Source organism: Macaca thibetana, chromosome 2 (assembly GCF_024542745.1).
Source record: "Macaca thibetana thibetana isolate TM-01 chromosome 2, ASM2454274v1, whole genome shotgun sequence".
NCBI classification, from domain to species: domain Eukaryota; kingdom Metazoa; phylum Chordata; class Mammalia; order Primates; family Cercopithecidae; genus Macaca; species Macaca thibetana.
In genome coordinates, this window is record NC_065579.1 from 36,374,549 (window position 1) to 36,391,057 (window position 16,509).

The window sequence follows — 16,509 nt, forward strand, 5'->3', positions numbered from 1 at the left end:
AAGCACATTAACTTTTGCTTTCCAGACACAGTAGATGCAAGGGTGACTGTTTTGAGACACTAGGTTCTCTGAACTCGGCAAAAATATAAGAATGCCTGCTATGAGGCTGGGCGCAGTATCTCATGCCTGAAATCCTAGCACTTTGGGAGGGTGAAGCAGGTGGATCACCTGAGGTCAGGAGTTTGAGACCAGCCTGGCCAACATGGTGAAACCCCATCTCCGCTAAAAAATACAAAAATTAGCTGGGCATGGTGATGCATGCCTGTAATCCCAGCTAGCTACTTGGGAGACCGAGGCAGGAGAATCGCTTGAACCGGGGAGGCAGAGGTTGCAGTGAGCCAAGATCCTGCCACTGCACTCCAGCCTAGGTGACAGAATGAGGCTCCATCTCAAAAAAAAATAAATAAGTAAGAATGTCCACTATCAAAATTATTATATAACCTTCTTTGGCAGCTTTTGATACACAACTGAGAAGACGAGTGATGCATGCAGGGGGAAGAGTACAGTGTCTTGATTGCAGGTGACAGCTGATCCCTTTGTTCTTAGGTCTACAAAAATGCTCTTCATCCTTTCAACGTTGCCCCTGCCTATCTGTACGTGTCAGATCCCATGCTGGACAATGGGGCTGCAGTGGTGAATTAAACACACTGGTCCTTACCCTCAGGGAGCTCGTGGCCTAGTCAGGAGAGCAGAAAAACACACGAATAAGTAAACAACTAACTCCAAAATGTGGGGATGTACAATAGAGGGAAAAAGGAGAGTGTTCTGACAGGGACTCACTTTGTCCTGGGTGGTCAGAGACCATCTCTCTAAGAGAGATGTAATGAAGCTGAGACCCAAGGACTGAGCCTGGGTTGGTCCCAGTGTAAAATACACCAGGCAGCAAGCAAGAGCAGATGCAAAGGGCCTGAGGCAGAGCAGAGCGGGCTTATTTAAGTTGCTAGGGGGAAGCCAGGGTGATGGGAGCTGTCAAAGATAAGCACAGCCAGATATTAGTTTAGGCAGTGACAGTGGGTTTCATTCAGTAACTACTGACAGTGGGGGAAAAAGCTGGGCTCCATTCTGATTTGTGCAGCGGTGATGTGGGCATTTTAAAGGGAGAATGAGGGAGGGGAGAACGCAGGGCTCTGTAGAGTCAGAGAAGTAAAAAGGTAGAAAGGGCTGGTCAGTGTAAATGTGAGGAGGCCAGCTGTGTCTGATAGCTGGCAGTTGTCTTGATTAGGACTCTATTCTCCCACAGAGACTGGGAGGCAGACACTCTATCCATCCTGATGATTGTGTTGCAAAGGAATAGCTCTCAGTCCTTGAGGCAGATGCTTGTGAGTTTCAAGAGATACATATTCACAGTTTTCAGCCCTTTTTAGTAAATGCTCTTGGAAAGGGAGGTCAGGGGCCTATCATCAGTTGTGTCGGCTAGAAGAAACAGATACATTTTCCTGGCAGCACTGAGTTTTCTCAGGCAAGCACTTTAAGGGGAACCAGGGCCATCCCAGGGACAGAGATTTGTTCTGTTAGGAGCCGTGCCAGAGTCTGGTCAGGTCTCTTAGTGCAGGGGTTTGGACAGACTTGTCAAGTGTGGGAAATTCTACAGTTCTCGGCACAAAGCAAGCAGGAGGTTAGCCGAAGGGAAAAGGTGGAAGAGGTAGACACATCCAGATGAAGCCTGGCTTCCCTCCAGGAATCTGCGCTGGGGTTTTCCTCCTCTACCAGTGTCGTTCTGCTGGCTTCCCCTTGGCTTCCCTCCAGCCTTCTCTCTGTGGGCTTTCCTTCTTCTGGGTTTGCTTATCTTGACTTGTGAGAGCTTGCTTGATTATAATCCTGTCCCTCCCAGCTGGCACAGGTTCCCCTGGGAACCCTGCAGCTCAAGTGCTGGACCCTGTGTTTTAGGCCTTAGCTCTTCAGCTCCCTGAGCCCCTGAGCCACCAGTGATTTCTTGGTGTCTTGGAAAAGAAAGACCAGGTTCCTGACCACTCTCCCAGCCCCACTGCACTGGGCAAAGCTCTCGTTTGTTTGCTTCACTTTTATTCAGCAGTGTGAGGACTGGGGAAGGGAAGGTGTTTGCAGATTAAACAAAACCACGAAGTGTGTTTCATACATAAGGTCTAGTTGTTGTGGTACAGAAAGGCCCATTGTGTCTCTTAATTTTGTTTTGTATTGTGGTATATTAAAAGTATGTTTTACAAAAAAAATCCATTGATGAGTGAATAGATAAAATGTGGTATACACAAATGATGAAATATTTTTAGCCTTAAAAATAAATGAAACTCTGATACATGCTGCACTGAGATGAACCTTGAAAACATAAGTGAAGCAAGCTAGATACAAAAGGACAAATATTGTAAGATTCCACTTTTATGAAATATCTAGAATAGTCAAATTTATTGAAACAGAAAGTAGCATAGTGACCTCCAGGGGTTGGGGTCGGGGAGAAATAGGAGATAATTGTTTAATGGGTAAAGAGTTTCAGTTTCTGGAGATGGCAGTGAGGGTTATAAAACAATGTGAATGCATGTACTTAATGCCAGTAAAATGTACACTTCAAAATGTTTAAAATTGGCTGGGCACGGTGGCTCATGCCTGTAATCCCAGCACTTTGGGAGGCCGAGGCGGGCGGATCACCTGTCAGGAGTTCGAGATCAGCCTGGCCAACATGGTGAAACCCCGTCTCTACTAAAAAAAATACAAAAATTAGCCGGGCGTGGTGGCAGGCACCTTAATCCCAGCTCCTTGGGAGGCAAAGGCAGGAGAATCATTTGAACCTGGGAGACAGAGGTTGCAATGAGCCGGGATGGAGCCATTGCACTCAAGCCTGGGGAACAAGAGTGAGACGTCTGATATAGTTTGGCTTACAACATATTTTATTTCATTTAGAAATGCTATTGTCTTATTACTTGATTGTAACATAACAAAGCTCATGGAACTATAGTTTTTGTTTTGTAATTTGTTTTGTTTCATTTTGTTTTGTTTTTTGAGAGTCTTGCTCTGTCACCCAGGCTAGAGTGTAATGGTGCAATCTCAGCTCACTGCAACCTCTGCATCCTAGGTTCAAGCAATTCTCCTGCCCCAGCCTCCCAGGTAGCTGGGATTACAGGCATGCACCACCAAGCCCAGCTAATTTTTGTTCGTTTTGGTAGAGACAAGGTTTCACCATGTTGGCTAGGCTGGTCTCGAACTCCTAACCTCAGGTGATCCGCTTGCCTTGGCTTCCCAAAGTGCTGGAATTACAGGTATGAGCCACTGTACCTGGCCTGCTTTGTAATTTGATCAATAGGAAATCTTCATAGAGAACCGGCAAGGACTTCTGGAAAAATCATTTTGATTAAAGACATTTAAAGCACAAAAGGAGTAAAACTATGTGTTTAAGTGTCTAAATAAAAGAGAGTTTGGCTCACTTTAAGGATTTACATAAAAAGAAAATAAAATTATAGATCAAGTAAGAAGGCAGCTATAGTATTTCAAGGGAGCTGTTGATTTAAAGATGAGGGCTTATAGAAGCACAAAGTCAAAAAGAAACATAACCTGAATAAATAAACCCGGACTGTCTGGACTCAAATCCCAGCTCCATGACTTACTGGCTACGTGGCCAGGGGAAGTGACTTAACCTTTCTGTGCCTCAGATTTCTCACTTGTAAAATGGAGCTGAGATAGAGAGATGAGCTGCCCATGTGTTGAAGTAGACAATTATACCAGAGATGAGCAAAAATGGAAGCAATAATCAAGCCTTTGATCATTCAGTACATAGTATTACCAAGAAGCTAAACCCAGAGAAAGTGCCCAATCCCTCAGCAAAAGGGTCCTGCAGTTTTATGGACCCAGGACAGGAAGGAAGAGCATTGAGTACCGAGTCAGAGTGAAGATGAATGTTTTCAAGGTTTCCATCTTCCCCTAGAAAAAAAAATCTCCACAGAAGCACCTGAGGAAGACCTCAAAGGAAGTCTCAAAATAAAGAGGTCTCTGAGCAAAGGTCATGGGTTAGGAATGAAAACAGGTGTAAAAAGAGCGTGGCCACCCCAAGCGAGCTGCATCCTTGCCAGCTGAGTCCCCTCCAGAGACTGCATTGCACTGGCTGTGCTCTGAGTCTGCGGTGGCGCGGGCGGCCTTCTCCCACGGAGCCTGCCAGGTTAAGCCTTCGTAATTGCCTATGGTAAAATCACGTAGGATTTTTGACCAGGAGCTGAGCACTTCACCAGGGAAAAGAGAAACACAATCCATCCCTCCCTCTATGCATAAGGAATAGGAATTTGGTGGCTAAGTGCCCTTGCAAGGGAGACAGAGTCAACTGAAGCCAGCAGGGCTGTACATGGTCTAGTCAAGTTCTGGCCCTGGGTCCGTGGAGTCCTGGTAGCCACTCTCCACTTGTGCGGGTTGAGGTGGGCCTTCCTTGGAAGTCAGGGCTTCATCTAGGACTGGCCTGTTCTCTTTCAGGCAAACGAAGCGGACGCTGTGACACTGGATGCGGGTTTGGTGTATGACGCTTACCTGGCTCCCAATAACCTGAAGCCTGTGGTGGCAGAGTTCTACGGGTCAAAAGAGGGTAAGTTCTCCCTGGGACCCCAGGAAGGAGTTGTCACCCTTATTCTCTATGCTGAGTCTTGTGTTTTACAGGCAGGTTTTCATCTTTGGAGAGTGAGTAGGGAATGAGGGGCCCCATCAGCCACCACAGCCACACAGCAAGGCCTCCGGGGGCTTGGGGCTGGCCGAGGACTGGTGCTCCTAAAACTGACCCCTGCGCCAGGGGGATATGCTTACCAGACAAACACAGCAGGCTGTGTGCAGCTTGACCTGCTGCGGTCTAGTGATATGCCTGGGGTCCCTGGAGGCCTCTGGAGCCATAGGTACCACTCACATGGAAGAGGTCACTCTGGAGCACACACTCAGATGCCAGCAGCACTGCAAGTCTTCTGAGATCAACCTGACTGTCCCTGGGCCTGTGCCAGCGGACAGGAAATACTTTGATGGGCCTCTGTTGCCACAGCTCCAGTCTCCTGGTGGCTGGGGTTGGTAGGTGTAGGCAGACATGCTGCAGGGCCAGGGGAGGCAAAGCATTCAGGACACATGTGCATGTGGCCTTCTTGCCCCTGTTTGCCTGGAGGGGTAACATTACAAATATACCTTCCATGGTCTTCTCTCTCCCCTGCAAGCCTAGGCAGGTTTTCCTGATTCCCTCCTCCTTATCACCCAGTCCAGTAAAAGCAAGGCCTCTCCACTCCCCTCCCTCCTCAAGAGTCCCGTGGTGATGAGCCATGTTTCCCTGCACCAGGCTGAAGGCCTTCCATTCACACTGTGCCTTTGCAGATCCACAGACTTTCTATTATGCTGTTGCTGTGGTGAAGAAGGATAGTGACTTCCAGATGAACCAACTTCGAGGCAGGAAGTCCTGCCACACGGGCCTGGGCAGGTCCGCTGGGTGGAACATCCCCATAGGCTTACTTTACTGTGACTTACCTGAGCCACGTAAACCTCTTGAGAAAGGTAAGCTGGCGGGAGGTTGGGTGCCCTCGAGCAGCTGCCTCTGCTCCAGATGCCCACACAGGCCACACTAGGCAACCACCCTCAGCAGACATGTGGGATGAACTCAGGTGGGGGAAGGAGGTTAACCAACTTTAAACTGGCGGGTCTGCTGCACCAGCAGCGCATGGGAGGTGGAGCTGAGATTTTTTTCTGCTCTGAGCTCCCGACACCCCAGCAGAGGCTGTTCTGATGAGTGAGGAAAGGGTGCAAGGCTCAGCAGAGGGTTTCAGTCTAGACGATGGTGGCTCTCTTGTCCACTTCTCTGGATTTCTTTCCTGGAGATTTCTCTGGAACCCTGCACCTCTCTAGGCAGTTCTATGTCTGGGGCATGGATCCCAGAGGGGACCTCTCTCTGAGCTGTTCCAGCCTCTGACAAAGCAGGGAGAGCGTGCACTGAGAAAGACCCAAGATAGGCCTTGGTTAATGGGAAGCATAGGCCTTCCTCAGATGGATGGTGGCAAGACAGAGGTCAACTGTTCCTATTAGAAATCCTTGATCTTGATGAGTTAGCATAAGGGCAAGCTGGGACTGCATGTGCTGGTTTGGTTTTAGTCCCCTCTGTTCCCTGATGGGCCTGGGCGGGGTGATGCCTTTGGCTGTGGCCAACCTCACTCATGCTCTGTGGTCCATTTCTCTGTGCTGAGCAGCAGTGGCCAATTTCTTCTCGGGCAGCTGTGTCCCGTGTGCGGATGGGACGGACTTCCCCCAGCTGTGTCAACTGTGTCCAGGGTGTGGCTGCTCCACCCTTAATCAATACTTCAGCTACTCAGGAGCCTTCAAGTGAGTGAGATGTCTGCTGCTCCATGGTGGCCAAAGTGCCAAATGTCCTCAGGGTGAGAATTCTTTGCTGGTCCAAAGCCGAGCCCTGCCTGCCTACAGGGGCATCAAGGTGGCCTAATCCCCTCCCAGTGAGTCAGAAGCACAACCTGGGACTCCTAGGCCAAGCCAGCCCATGTTCCCTTTCATCTGACCCTGACAAGCAGGCCCTCTTCCTGGGGGCCCTTCCTCTCTCCCCAGAGACCTCGAGCCTGGTCAGGGTCTCCTCTCAGTGGATCAGGCAGAGCCTGAAAGGACAATCATGCCTCTGGTGTCTGGGCCCACTGTCCAGGGACTGGCCCTCTTCCCTCAATCCCAGCAGTGTCACCTGCTCAGTACACTGCCTATCTCCTGCCCCCATCACTGTCTCTATTTGGGAAGCTGATTTCTTGCTCTCTCTTTTTACCTTGATTATATCCTAAAGTTTTACAACCAGCCAAGGACACATTTTCACCCTCAGGAGACACTATACCATTATCTTCTATTCCAGAAGTTTAAAAACTCTTTTCACATGAAAATATCTTCAGTTGCATTTTGCTTCTTTGGGTTACTAGGGCTTTTTATCTTGTGCGAGCTCATTCCCCCATCTCAGCACTGCCCTGGAGGTCTGCATACCACATGGCGTTGCTTTAGCTACAGGGCTGCACAGAGGCCTTCCCCAGGCTCTAACCTTGTATGAGTGCTGGACAGTGTGATCAGACTCTCCAGATGCAGGTGGAAAAGGGCCTGCCCTGCAGGAGCCCTGCTGATGTGTTTCTTTCACCCAGGTGTCTGAAGGATGGTGCTGGGGATGTGGCCTTTGTGAAGCACTCGACTATATTTGGTAAGTATGGGACAAAAATCCACCAGGGCCCCTCCAAATAGTGGGTGTTCTTTTTCCATGTTCCCTTTTTCATGCTCAGTCGTTGGACATGAGCATACTGTATTTCTCCTTTATCATTGCCTGGGTTTCCACCTGTGCAGAATTAGGTACCTACAGGGTCCCCATCTGGATTCCTGGGCCTCTTTCCATCATTCGACCTCTTCACACAGTGCTTCTGCCTCTGGGGTAGTGTTGCCATAACCAAAGACTGGGGGTTGGTCCTGCTAAGGTCAGGCTCATGGTGGAATGAGGAGCAATCACTGCTGCATGGGCATCAGAAACCTTTACCTGGCTGTGGGGTCTTGAGCAAGTCATTTTTCTGCATGTCCTCTGGCCTTCAGTGGTCACTCCAGGTCTCTCAGCTCATACTTTCTATGATCAATGGAATTTCAAGGATGGGCACCACAGCCCATGGCTCTCGTGCATTAGGCTCACCTGGGCTTTCCCTCCCCAGAGAACTTGGCAAACAAGGCTGACAGGGACCAGTATGAGCTGCTTTGCCTGGACAACACCCGGAAGTCGGTAGATGAATACAAGGACTGCCACTTGGCCCGGGTCCCTTCTCACACCGTCGTGGCCCGAAGTGTGGGTGGCAAGGAGGACTTGATCTGGGAGCTTCTCAACCAGGCCCAGGTATCCCCACCTGCCATCCTCCCCTCCAGCTTAGTGCTCTCTGCTTGGATTTGGGGGTTTTCCTCCTGGCCATCTTGTCACTCTGGAAGTCTGCATGTTCAGGATACAGTGGGAGCCACGCCACATGCCATTAAATTCTCTAAAAGCTGGGACTCCTCACAGAGCAGCAGGGAGTCTGCTGTGGTGCTACCATCTGCTGCCCTTGCCTTTGTGGCTGGTGATATCTGAAGAGGCTCTGAATTGCTCTGTTCCATTCCTTTTTACCTAAACCAGACCTTCAAGGCCCAAAGCTAAACCCCACCCCAAGGAGGCTTTCCATGGCCCTCCCAGAAGGAAATGGTCTCTCTCCCCATTCCCCTCAGCCTGGCTGGGAGGGGGCTGCTCGCACAGCGGCTTTACTTCCCGAGAGCTTGTGATTTGGGTTCAGCCAGCTTCCTCTTGCCCAGCCCTCCCATCTGTCCACTGAGAGTTTGATTGGCACCCACACAGGGCAGCCTCTGGATTAGCCACATTTCTTGTTCTCACTGATGTTTCAACCCGTTCCGTTCCGGGAGACAGGCACAGAAGCAGGTTCAGGGAAATCGCGGACCCACAAGGGCTACGGGCAGAGGAAGTGCTGGGTGAGCAGGAGCAGGTCCGATTGCCCTCTCTCCTGGCATCTTGAACTTTTTCATGTTGTTTCCTGCAGAGACTTGTTTTAACTTCAGTCCCATTTCTCAGCCTCCTTTCTTCTCTGTTGCCATCCACTATTCTGTTTTTCTATGAACAGGAACATTTTGGTAAAGACAAATCAAAAGAATTCCAACTATTCAGCTCTCCTCATGGGAAGGACCTGCTGTTTAAGGACTCTGCCCACGGATTTTTAAAAGTCCCCCCAAGGATGGATGCCAAGATGTACCTGGGCTATGAGTATATCACTGCCATCCGGAATCTACGGGAAGGCACATGTGAGTACCTGGGAGGAAGCAGGTGACCACAAGCACTTGGGAAACCTGGTGAGCACAGGGGCCAGAGATTGAGTCTTTTAAGGGACCTGCATGCCTCTCCTGATGCTCCTTTTTCTGACCTGTCTGTGAGCCCAGTGTTAGACTGATGCTGAATGGCATTAGTCATTATGAGATGGCCTTGATGTCACCATGGGCTTTAAAGGAAATCCACTTTTAAAATGACTTGAATTGGTTCCAGTATTTCCTTTGCATCAATCAGGACTGCCTTGCCTACTTTGTGAAGCCAATTAGCTTATCACAGAGTAAATGAAATAGAACAAAATTATTATGTATTGCACATCTCCAGCCAGTCAACATGTGCCATAATGAAGAGGTGTTTTGAGAGAGGTTGATCCCAGTCCTGAATTTCATTGAGTCACTGTGGTTTTGCTTGACCATTAATTTCTTCAGCAGACATTTATTGAACATCTAGCCATATGCTCTGCTAGGTGCTGGATATAGGATGGCATGACAAATATATATTTGATTCTGTTGTTCTGGAAATTTCAAACTGGGGAGAAGATAAATGTTTAATAAATAGTCATGCTATTGAATGATGAATCACAAAATAAGAGATATGCTTAAAAGGGGAAAACTTTGACAACAAAATACCATGGCCCTATGAGAGTGCAAAACAAAGAAAAACAGACCCTGGACTTGGGGTTAAGGCAAGGCTTCCTTGAGGAAGTGACTCTTGAGCTCAGTCTGAAAGATGAGCAGATGCACATTTATTCATCAGACATTTATTATGCTGACCATGTGTTAGCATTGCCCTAACCCTGAGGATGCCCTGGTGAACAAGACAGGCAGGACCCTTTCTCTGTTGGAGCTTATGTTCACCTGCAGAAAACCTGACAATAAACAATGAATATATAAATAAGAACACCTCCGGTAGTTAAATGCTATCTGAAAAACAAGAAGGAAAAAAACAGCCAGAGGTCATATGGTGCCCAGAGGTTGGAAAGGAAGGTTGGCTTCTCAGAAGACATAAAAAACTAAATCTAAATGAGAAGTCACCCAAGAGATTGTGCATTGACTTTGCTTTCTAAGATGATTAATTCTTTGAATGGGACTGTTTATTACTGGCGAATCCCAGCATTTGCATGAAGACAGTGAGTAGTGCTGATACACACCAGGCAACAGCTAGGGCCGCTTCTGATCTCTGGTTCTTTTTTTTATGCCATAGGCCCAGAAGCCCCAACAGATGAATGCAAGCCTGTGAAGTGGTGTGCGCTGAGCCACCACGAGAGGCTCAAGTGTGATGAGTGGAGCGTTAACAGTGCAGGGAAAATAGAGTGTGAATCAGCAGAGACCACCGAAGACTGCATCGCCAAGATCATGGTATGTCACTCCAGCCTTCCTAGGGCAGCGTCCCTGTCATTGCTGCCTGCTGACCCCCAAGACTGAGCTAGTGAGTGTTCCTGGGAATGATGCAAAAACCTGGCTCCCAGGAACCTTGCCCTGACTATGTGAGCACAGTCCCACTGGAGGTTCAGAATCTTTGAGTTTGTGGATCTGAAGGATGCCCACAGGGCTCAGTTTCCTCCTTGTATGAGTATATGGTGAAGGGGCAGGCTGAGCGGTGCCTGCTTAGGGAGGCTGGACCGTGGTGTGGGTGTCCTAAGACCAGTGGTGTGCCATGGTCACTGTGGTAAGATCCTGAGTAACTGGTAGGATCCAAGCAGGTACAAATTTGCTTTGTTGATCAAAAGAGTATCCTAGCCAGGCATGGTGGCATGCACCTGTAGTCCCAGCTACTTGGGAGGCTGAGGCAGGAGGATTGCTTGAGCCCAGGAGTTCAAGGCTAGCAACTTAGCAGAACCTTGTCTCTAAAAACGTTTGTTGTTGTTGTTGTTGTTTTAAGAAAGTGTATTCCACGTTGGCTTACAGAGAATTTTTAAAATCCTGAATGATATTAAGAAGAAATGAAAAGTACTTATAATCATGTAATTCAGAGAAAATTCTCTTATTGGGATCATTTCTTGTAGGTTGCTTGCTACCTTTTACTCACCTCACAGTATCTAGTAAGCTTTTCCCATGTCATAAATCATTCTTGTAAAACCTAATCTGGAGCTTCTGTGTTAGTGCATACATCGAGATGGGGGAGGGTGGTTTGCCCAGAGAGAACATGAAGTGCCAAGCTCCACTCCCCGTCCTCCCCACATTTCTTGCCCTCTGTGTCTCTTCCAGTTGGCTATTCTTGAGTTGGATCCTTCATAATAAATCAGCAAATATATTGAAACAAAGATGCATATTATAAAGTCACTAGTACCTCTTGCCATTGTCAACTGATTTTTGCTGAAATATGTTAATTCTACTTTTTGAGCACTTACGAATAACCATGTATCTTCAGAACTATCTACCATGAAGCAAAAACGGACCATCAGCCCCATTCTTCTATATTTCATACAATTTATAAGTATCACTTTATACTATTTTAACATACATTCCATTTTAGTTTTTGTCTGAGTCAAGACAAGAAAAACCAAACTAAGTTAAAGCAAAGCCTACAAATTCAAAACCTGAGTCTATACAAATCTGTTAGCAGTTTGAGTGGTTGGGCTTCAATATTATACTCTGGATGTGAGACAATAGATAAAGTTTTTACATCTGTGAAAAAAGGAACAACAAAAGACTCTTGGGAACATGTGAAATCTTAAATGAAGATGATGAAGTACAACCCAATGGAAACATATTTTAAAAGATTCTTCTTGGACATCATAATTTGCTCTCCTATGAAGATATCGTTTGAGCCTTTAACATTGGAAATAGCTTACAGATGTTGGGGCAGAAACCAAAGACCAACATTGCCATGTTCTGTGAGACCACGTCCAAGTGGATGATTGCTGGACAGGTATGTTTCATGCATAACATTTAGTTCATAAAATTATATGCTACTTTAGGAGGTCCAGGGTCTGTGGATTAATGAAACAGAAGTAACCAATATCATTGCTGGTAAAGAATTACTGGAAACAAAGTTGAAAGACATAGTTTATTTGGTCCCACACCTGTGACACATCATCACTGTCAACGGGAAGCCACTGACCTGTCCCAGTTTCCCAAGGTTGTTATCGTGACACCATGGCTGCAGTAGAAAGCGAAGGTGAATGTGGAAAACAGATCCCAGAGCGACCAGTGCCCTCAGTTACTGCAGTAATCATGTTCATGAGTAGACACACAGGACTTCCAAAGGGAGTCATGATCTGGCATAGAAACATCATTACTGGTATTACTGGGATGGCGGAAAAGATTCCCAGACTGGAAGAGGAAGATGACTACATTGGATATTTGCCTCTGGTTCATGTTCTAGAATTAAGTGTTGAGCTTCTTTGTTTTTCTCATGGATGCCTGCTTGGCTACTCTTCACCCCAGACTTTAGTGGATCAGTCTTTTAAAGTAAAAAATGGGCTGGACACTGTGGCATGCAGTTGTAGTACCAGCTACTCAGGGGGCTGAGGTAGGAGGATTGCTTGAGCCCAGGAGTTTGAGTCCAGCCTGGGAAACATAGTGAGACACCATCTCAAAAAAAAACAAGAAAACAAAAAACCGGAAGCAAAGGGTCTACTTCCTTCCAGGTTGAAACCAACACTGATGGCAGCTGTTCTGGAAATCATGGATCAGATCTACCAAAATGTCATGAATAAAGTGTATGAAATGAGTAGTCTTCAACACAATCTGTTTATTCTGGCCTATAATTATAAAATGGAACACATTTCAAAAGAGCATAGTACTGGATTGTGTGGCAGCTTTGTTTTCTGGAAATTGTGAAAATATTCAGCTTTGCTAGGTGGAAGTATTCAGTTTTTATTGTACGAAAGTGCTCCACTTTCTGCAACACGCAGCAAGTTCATGAGTATGTTTTTGTTGTGGTCAGGGATACAGACTCACTGAACCTACAGGGGCTGGAACAATTACAGATGTGTGGATTACAATGCTGGTAGAAGTGGGAGTCCCATTAGTTTGCTGTGAAATTAAAGAACTGGGAGGAAGGTGGATACTTTAATATTGAAAAACCACATCCCAGAGGTGGAATTCTTATCAGTGGCTAAAATGTGACAATGGGATGCTACAGAAATGAAGCAGAAACAAAAGCTGATTTCTTTGAAGATGGAAATGGGCAGAAGTGGTTATGTTCTGGAGATACTGGAGAGTTTGATGGTTGTTTACAGATGATTGATCATAAAAACGACCTTGTAAAACTACAGGCAGGAGACTGTGTTTCCCTTGGGAAAGTACAGCCAACTCTGAAGAATCTCCCAGTAATAGATGACGTTTGTGCATTTGCAAACAGTTAATCCTTCTTATGTCATTGGATTTGTTATGCCAAATCAAAAGGAACAGAACTAATTTGAAAGAAAGGACTTCCAGGAACTTGGAAGGAGCTGTTTAACAGTTGTGAAACAGAAGATGAGGTGCAGTAGTCCCCCTTTATGTGAGGTTTTGCTTTCTTGGGTTATACCTACAGTCAACTGTGGTCCAAAAATGTTAAGATACTTTGAGAGAGAGAGCGAGCACATTAATATAACTTTTATTATAGTATGTAATAATTGTTCTGTTTTATTATTGTTGTTAATCTCTTACTGTGCCTAATTTATAAACTTTATCATAGGCTTGTATGTATAGGAAATAAACATTGTATAGGATTTCAGGTTCCAAGACTGAGGGTCTTGGAACATATCTCTTGAGGATAAGAGGGGACTACCAGACTTAAAGTACTTTCTGAAGCTGCTATTTGAGCATGTCTGAAAAAGTTTGAAAATCCATTAAAAATTGGTTTGAGCCCTGACCTATGGATCCTGAAACTGGTCTGGCGACAGGTGCCTTCAAGCTAAAACACAAAGAGTTTAATACACATTACCAGGCAGACTCTGAGCGAATGTGTGGAAGAAATGATTTTTCTCTTTTGGCATCAGTTTGCTACAGTGAGCTCAAATCAAATAGGAAATTATTTGAAATGCATGTTTCAAACCATGAGGCAAACTCCATTCCTCATATTCAACCTAGACTTTTACTTCTTAAGACATCACCATCTTCAATGGACAGGATTAGTAAAATAGTAGGAGAGCAAACTTGTGTCTGTCTCTTTTTTCCTTTTCCCTCCTACAACTACCTTTACCACCTGTGACTGTATTGTCAGTATAAGGAGTTTTCTGAATCATATTGAGGAAGCAGATTTCTAAAACCTCAAGTTTCTAAACATGACCTATATGTTCGATTTATGACTTTTTAAAGTTTGGATGTGTAGAGGGAGATATTGAAAGTATATAAAGTGGCCGTTGGGGGGTGCTTTTTAACTTACAGTATTAAAAAAATGCAAAGCTGTTGATGTGAAATTACATACATTTCAAATACTTATGAATCAAATCATTATTGAAGATAATATTTACTGATGTGTAATAATTATCTTGCATAAATTGAGAGAAATAAATATAGCCAACTTATGTTTTAAAGGAAAAACAGATGATATTTTAATGTTGATATCTGTTCCATAGTATGGATATGCTTCCATTTATTTAGCTATTCTCTGTCATTGAGGATTTAGTTTAATTTTCTTTTTGCTATTATAAATCACACCTGTTATTTTTGCCCACTTACACATTTTGTCTAAATAGTTGCCCACCAGTCTGATTGTTCTTTTATGGTTTATTACTAGAAAGTATATTGCCAGGTCAAAGGGAAATCTTACAAACCTCATTGAATCTAAGCATTTCTGAAATTTGGGACTTATTAGAGCTGAGATTTAGATCATTTGAAAATATTTGACTCATTCATTAAACACGTTGTATGCACCAAACACGGAAATAGCACTCAGCCAAGGAGGCTTACATTAGAGGCTAGAGCCCCCTTCAGAAGGTGCTGTGTTCCACAGCCACAGCCACGAGTCTCTGACTCCACTCATCCATCTGCACATGAGAATTCTTGGTGTCAGAAATGTGTTGTAGGAGTGTCTCTGGGACAGTGTGTCCTATGAGAGGGCAAGAAGACTGAATGTGGGTCTTTGCTCTTGAACTAGGCACCTGGAGTTGATGATCAGTTCACGATGGTTGGGTGAAAAATGAGAGTACATTTGATTTTCTCTGCTGAGTGTGCCTGGTTGATCCTTTGGGGATTCAGTATCAGCACCTGCTGTCTCCCTGGCACTCATGTGCTGGTAAGGCTGCTTCAGGGAAACAGCTGGAAAGGTGGGTGGCACAGGAAACAGCCTCTTTTCATCTGCTGTGATTTACTGTGTTTTTGCAGAATGGAGAAGCCGATGCTATGAGCTTGGATGGAGGGTTTGTCTACATAGCGGGCATGTGTGGTCTGGTGCCTGTCTTGGCAGAAAACTACAACAGTAAGTGTTGGGGAGCACCTCTCTGTGTTTTCTTCCCTCTGGGCCATGGAGAGAGGAGATGGAAAAATCACAGCCTGATTCATACCACAGCTGCCACAAAGCTTTCCCTCTCTGAGCACCTCCTACTTTGCAAGCTCTGGGCTCCATCATCTCAAATCCCCACATTTATCTTGAAGGTTGGGAGTTATAGTACATTCCAGAAATGGGAAATGAAAGTTCTGCACTGGGAAGTCCTCACTAAAGACGACCCCATTGCAAAGGACAGCTGGGATTCCTGGCAGTCTTCCAGGTTCCAAAACTCACACTTCTCTCAATGCCCTGTTGCTAGGATCTAAATATAGTTGGCCAGCACTCCTCTGTGGGCTCAATGCAGACAGGGCAGGAAACTTGACATTCACAGTTTGTGGATAAATTCCAGAGGCCAGGAGGTGAAATGGACTTGCATGAGCCAGAGAGTCTGGACTTGTTGGGAATTGGTAACATGCATAGTTTTCTCTGACTTTCTTTATTCTTAGCTGCAGTATAAAAAAAGGCATGGTTTCCCAATCTATACATAAGGGTTTAACGCCTTCTTCATTTTCTTTTCTCCAGCACCCAACCCTAATTGTGAGAATACAGCAGAGGAAGGTGAGTTGGAATTGATAACCTCTGGAGGTAAAAGATAAATTCCCATTGTTTTGGGGAATTGGCTTGATTTAAAATTCAAGTATATAAGGCACTGTAAGAGACCAATTTTTACAATGTGAGCAAATCATGGAAGGATAGTAATTGATCATGATGATTATCCCTTTACACTTGCCATGGCTTGCACACAGGATTTTTCATTTAATGTTATAGGGTAGGTTTTGGCATCATCTAAGGATACACAAGTAGACCCTAAGCTCAGGGAGTTTACAGACAGATCATCTAGGATTATATATCTAGGAAGGGAAATCCAGGTCTTTCCCACTGATCCTCAACTTACATGACATGAGGCCTACACATTTTCAGATAAGAGTGAGCACCAACTAAGGAACTTTGCTTATTTTTTCCTTATAGGGCTCAGTAGAGAGCTTCACACAGGCAGATATCAAGGAACATAAAATTATCTGACCTTCCAGCCAGGGCTGGGTCCAGGAACCCAGGCACACCTGGCTGTCACCCAGGGCTCTGGCTAAGGGTACATACGAAGAAACAGAGCAGGAGCAAGTCAGGAAGTCGTACACCAAGGCGGGCACTGCCCCCCTCTGCTCAGGCCCCTACAGGTCACATTCCAGGCAGCCATTACTGTACAAGTCTGTCCTTGCCACTTCCACTCATTACAACCTCGCAGCCTCTCCCCATCACTTGGGGAGCTAAGCCCTTCGGCAGATATAGAAAAAGCCATT

The 16,509-nt window shown here is 45.7% G+C and overlaps 1 protein-coding gene and 1 pseudogene across 1 annotated transcript in view; both read left to right on the forward strand.

The window, feature by feature from the left end:
• Positions 1–16,509, forward strand: part of LOC126948140 (serotransferrin) — a 31,687-nt gene that overhangs the window by 2,392 nt on the left and 12,786 nt on the right. The window contains exons 3-11 of the mRNA XM_050779615.1: positions 4,426–4,534; positions 5,296–5,472; positions 6,159–6,291; positions 7,095–7,150; positions 7,644–7,822; positions 8,592–8,769; positions 9,995–10,149; positions 15,049–15,142; positions 15,734–15,769. Of these exons, the coding sequence (XP_050635572.1) occupies positions 4,426–4,534; positions 5,296–5,472; positions 6,159–6,291; positions 7,095–7,150; positions 7,644–7,822; positions 8,592–8,769; positions 9,995–10,149; positions 15,049–15,142; positions 15,734–15,769 (1,117 nt within the window). The remainder of the gene's footprint in view (positions 1–4,425; positions 4,535–5,295; positions 5,473–6,158; positions 6,292–7,094; positions 7,151–7,643; positions 7,823–8,591; positions 8,770–9,994; positions 10,150–15,048; positions 15,143–15,733; positions 15,770–16,509) is intronic.
• Positions 11,149–15,042, forward strand: LOC126948166 (fatty acid CoA ligase Acsl3-like; annotated as a pseudogene).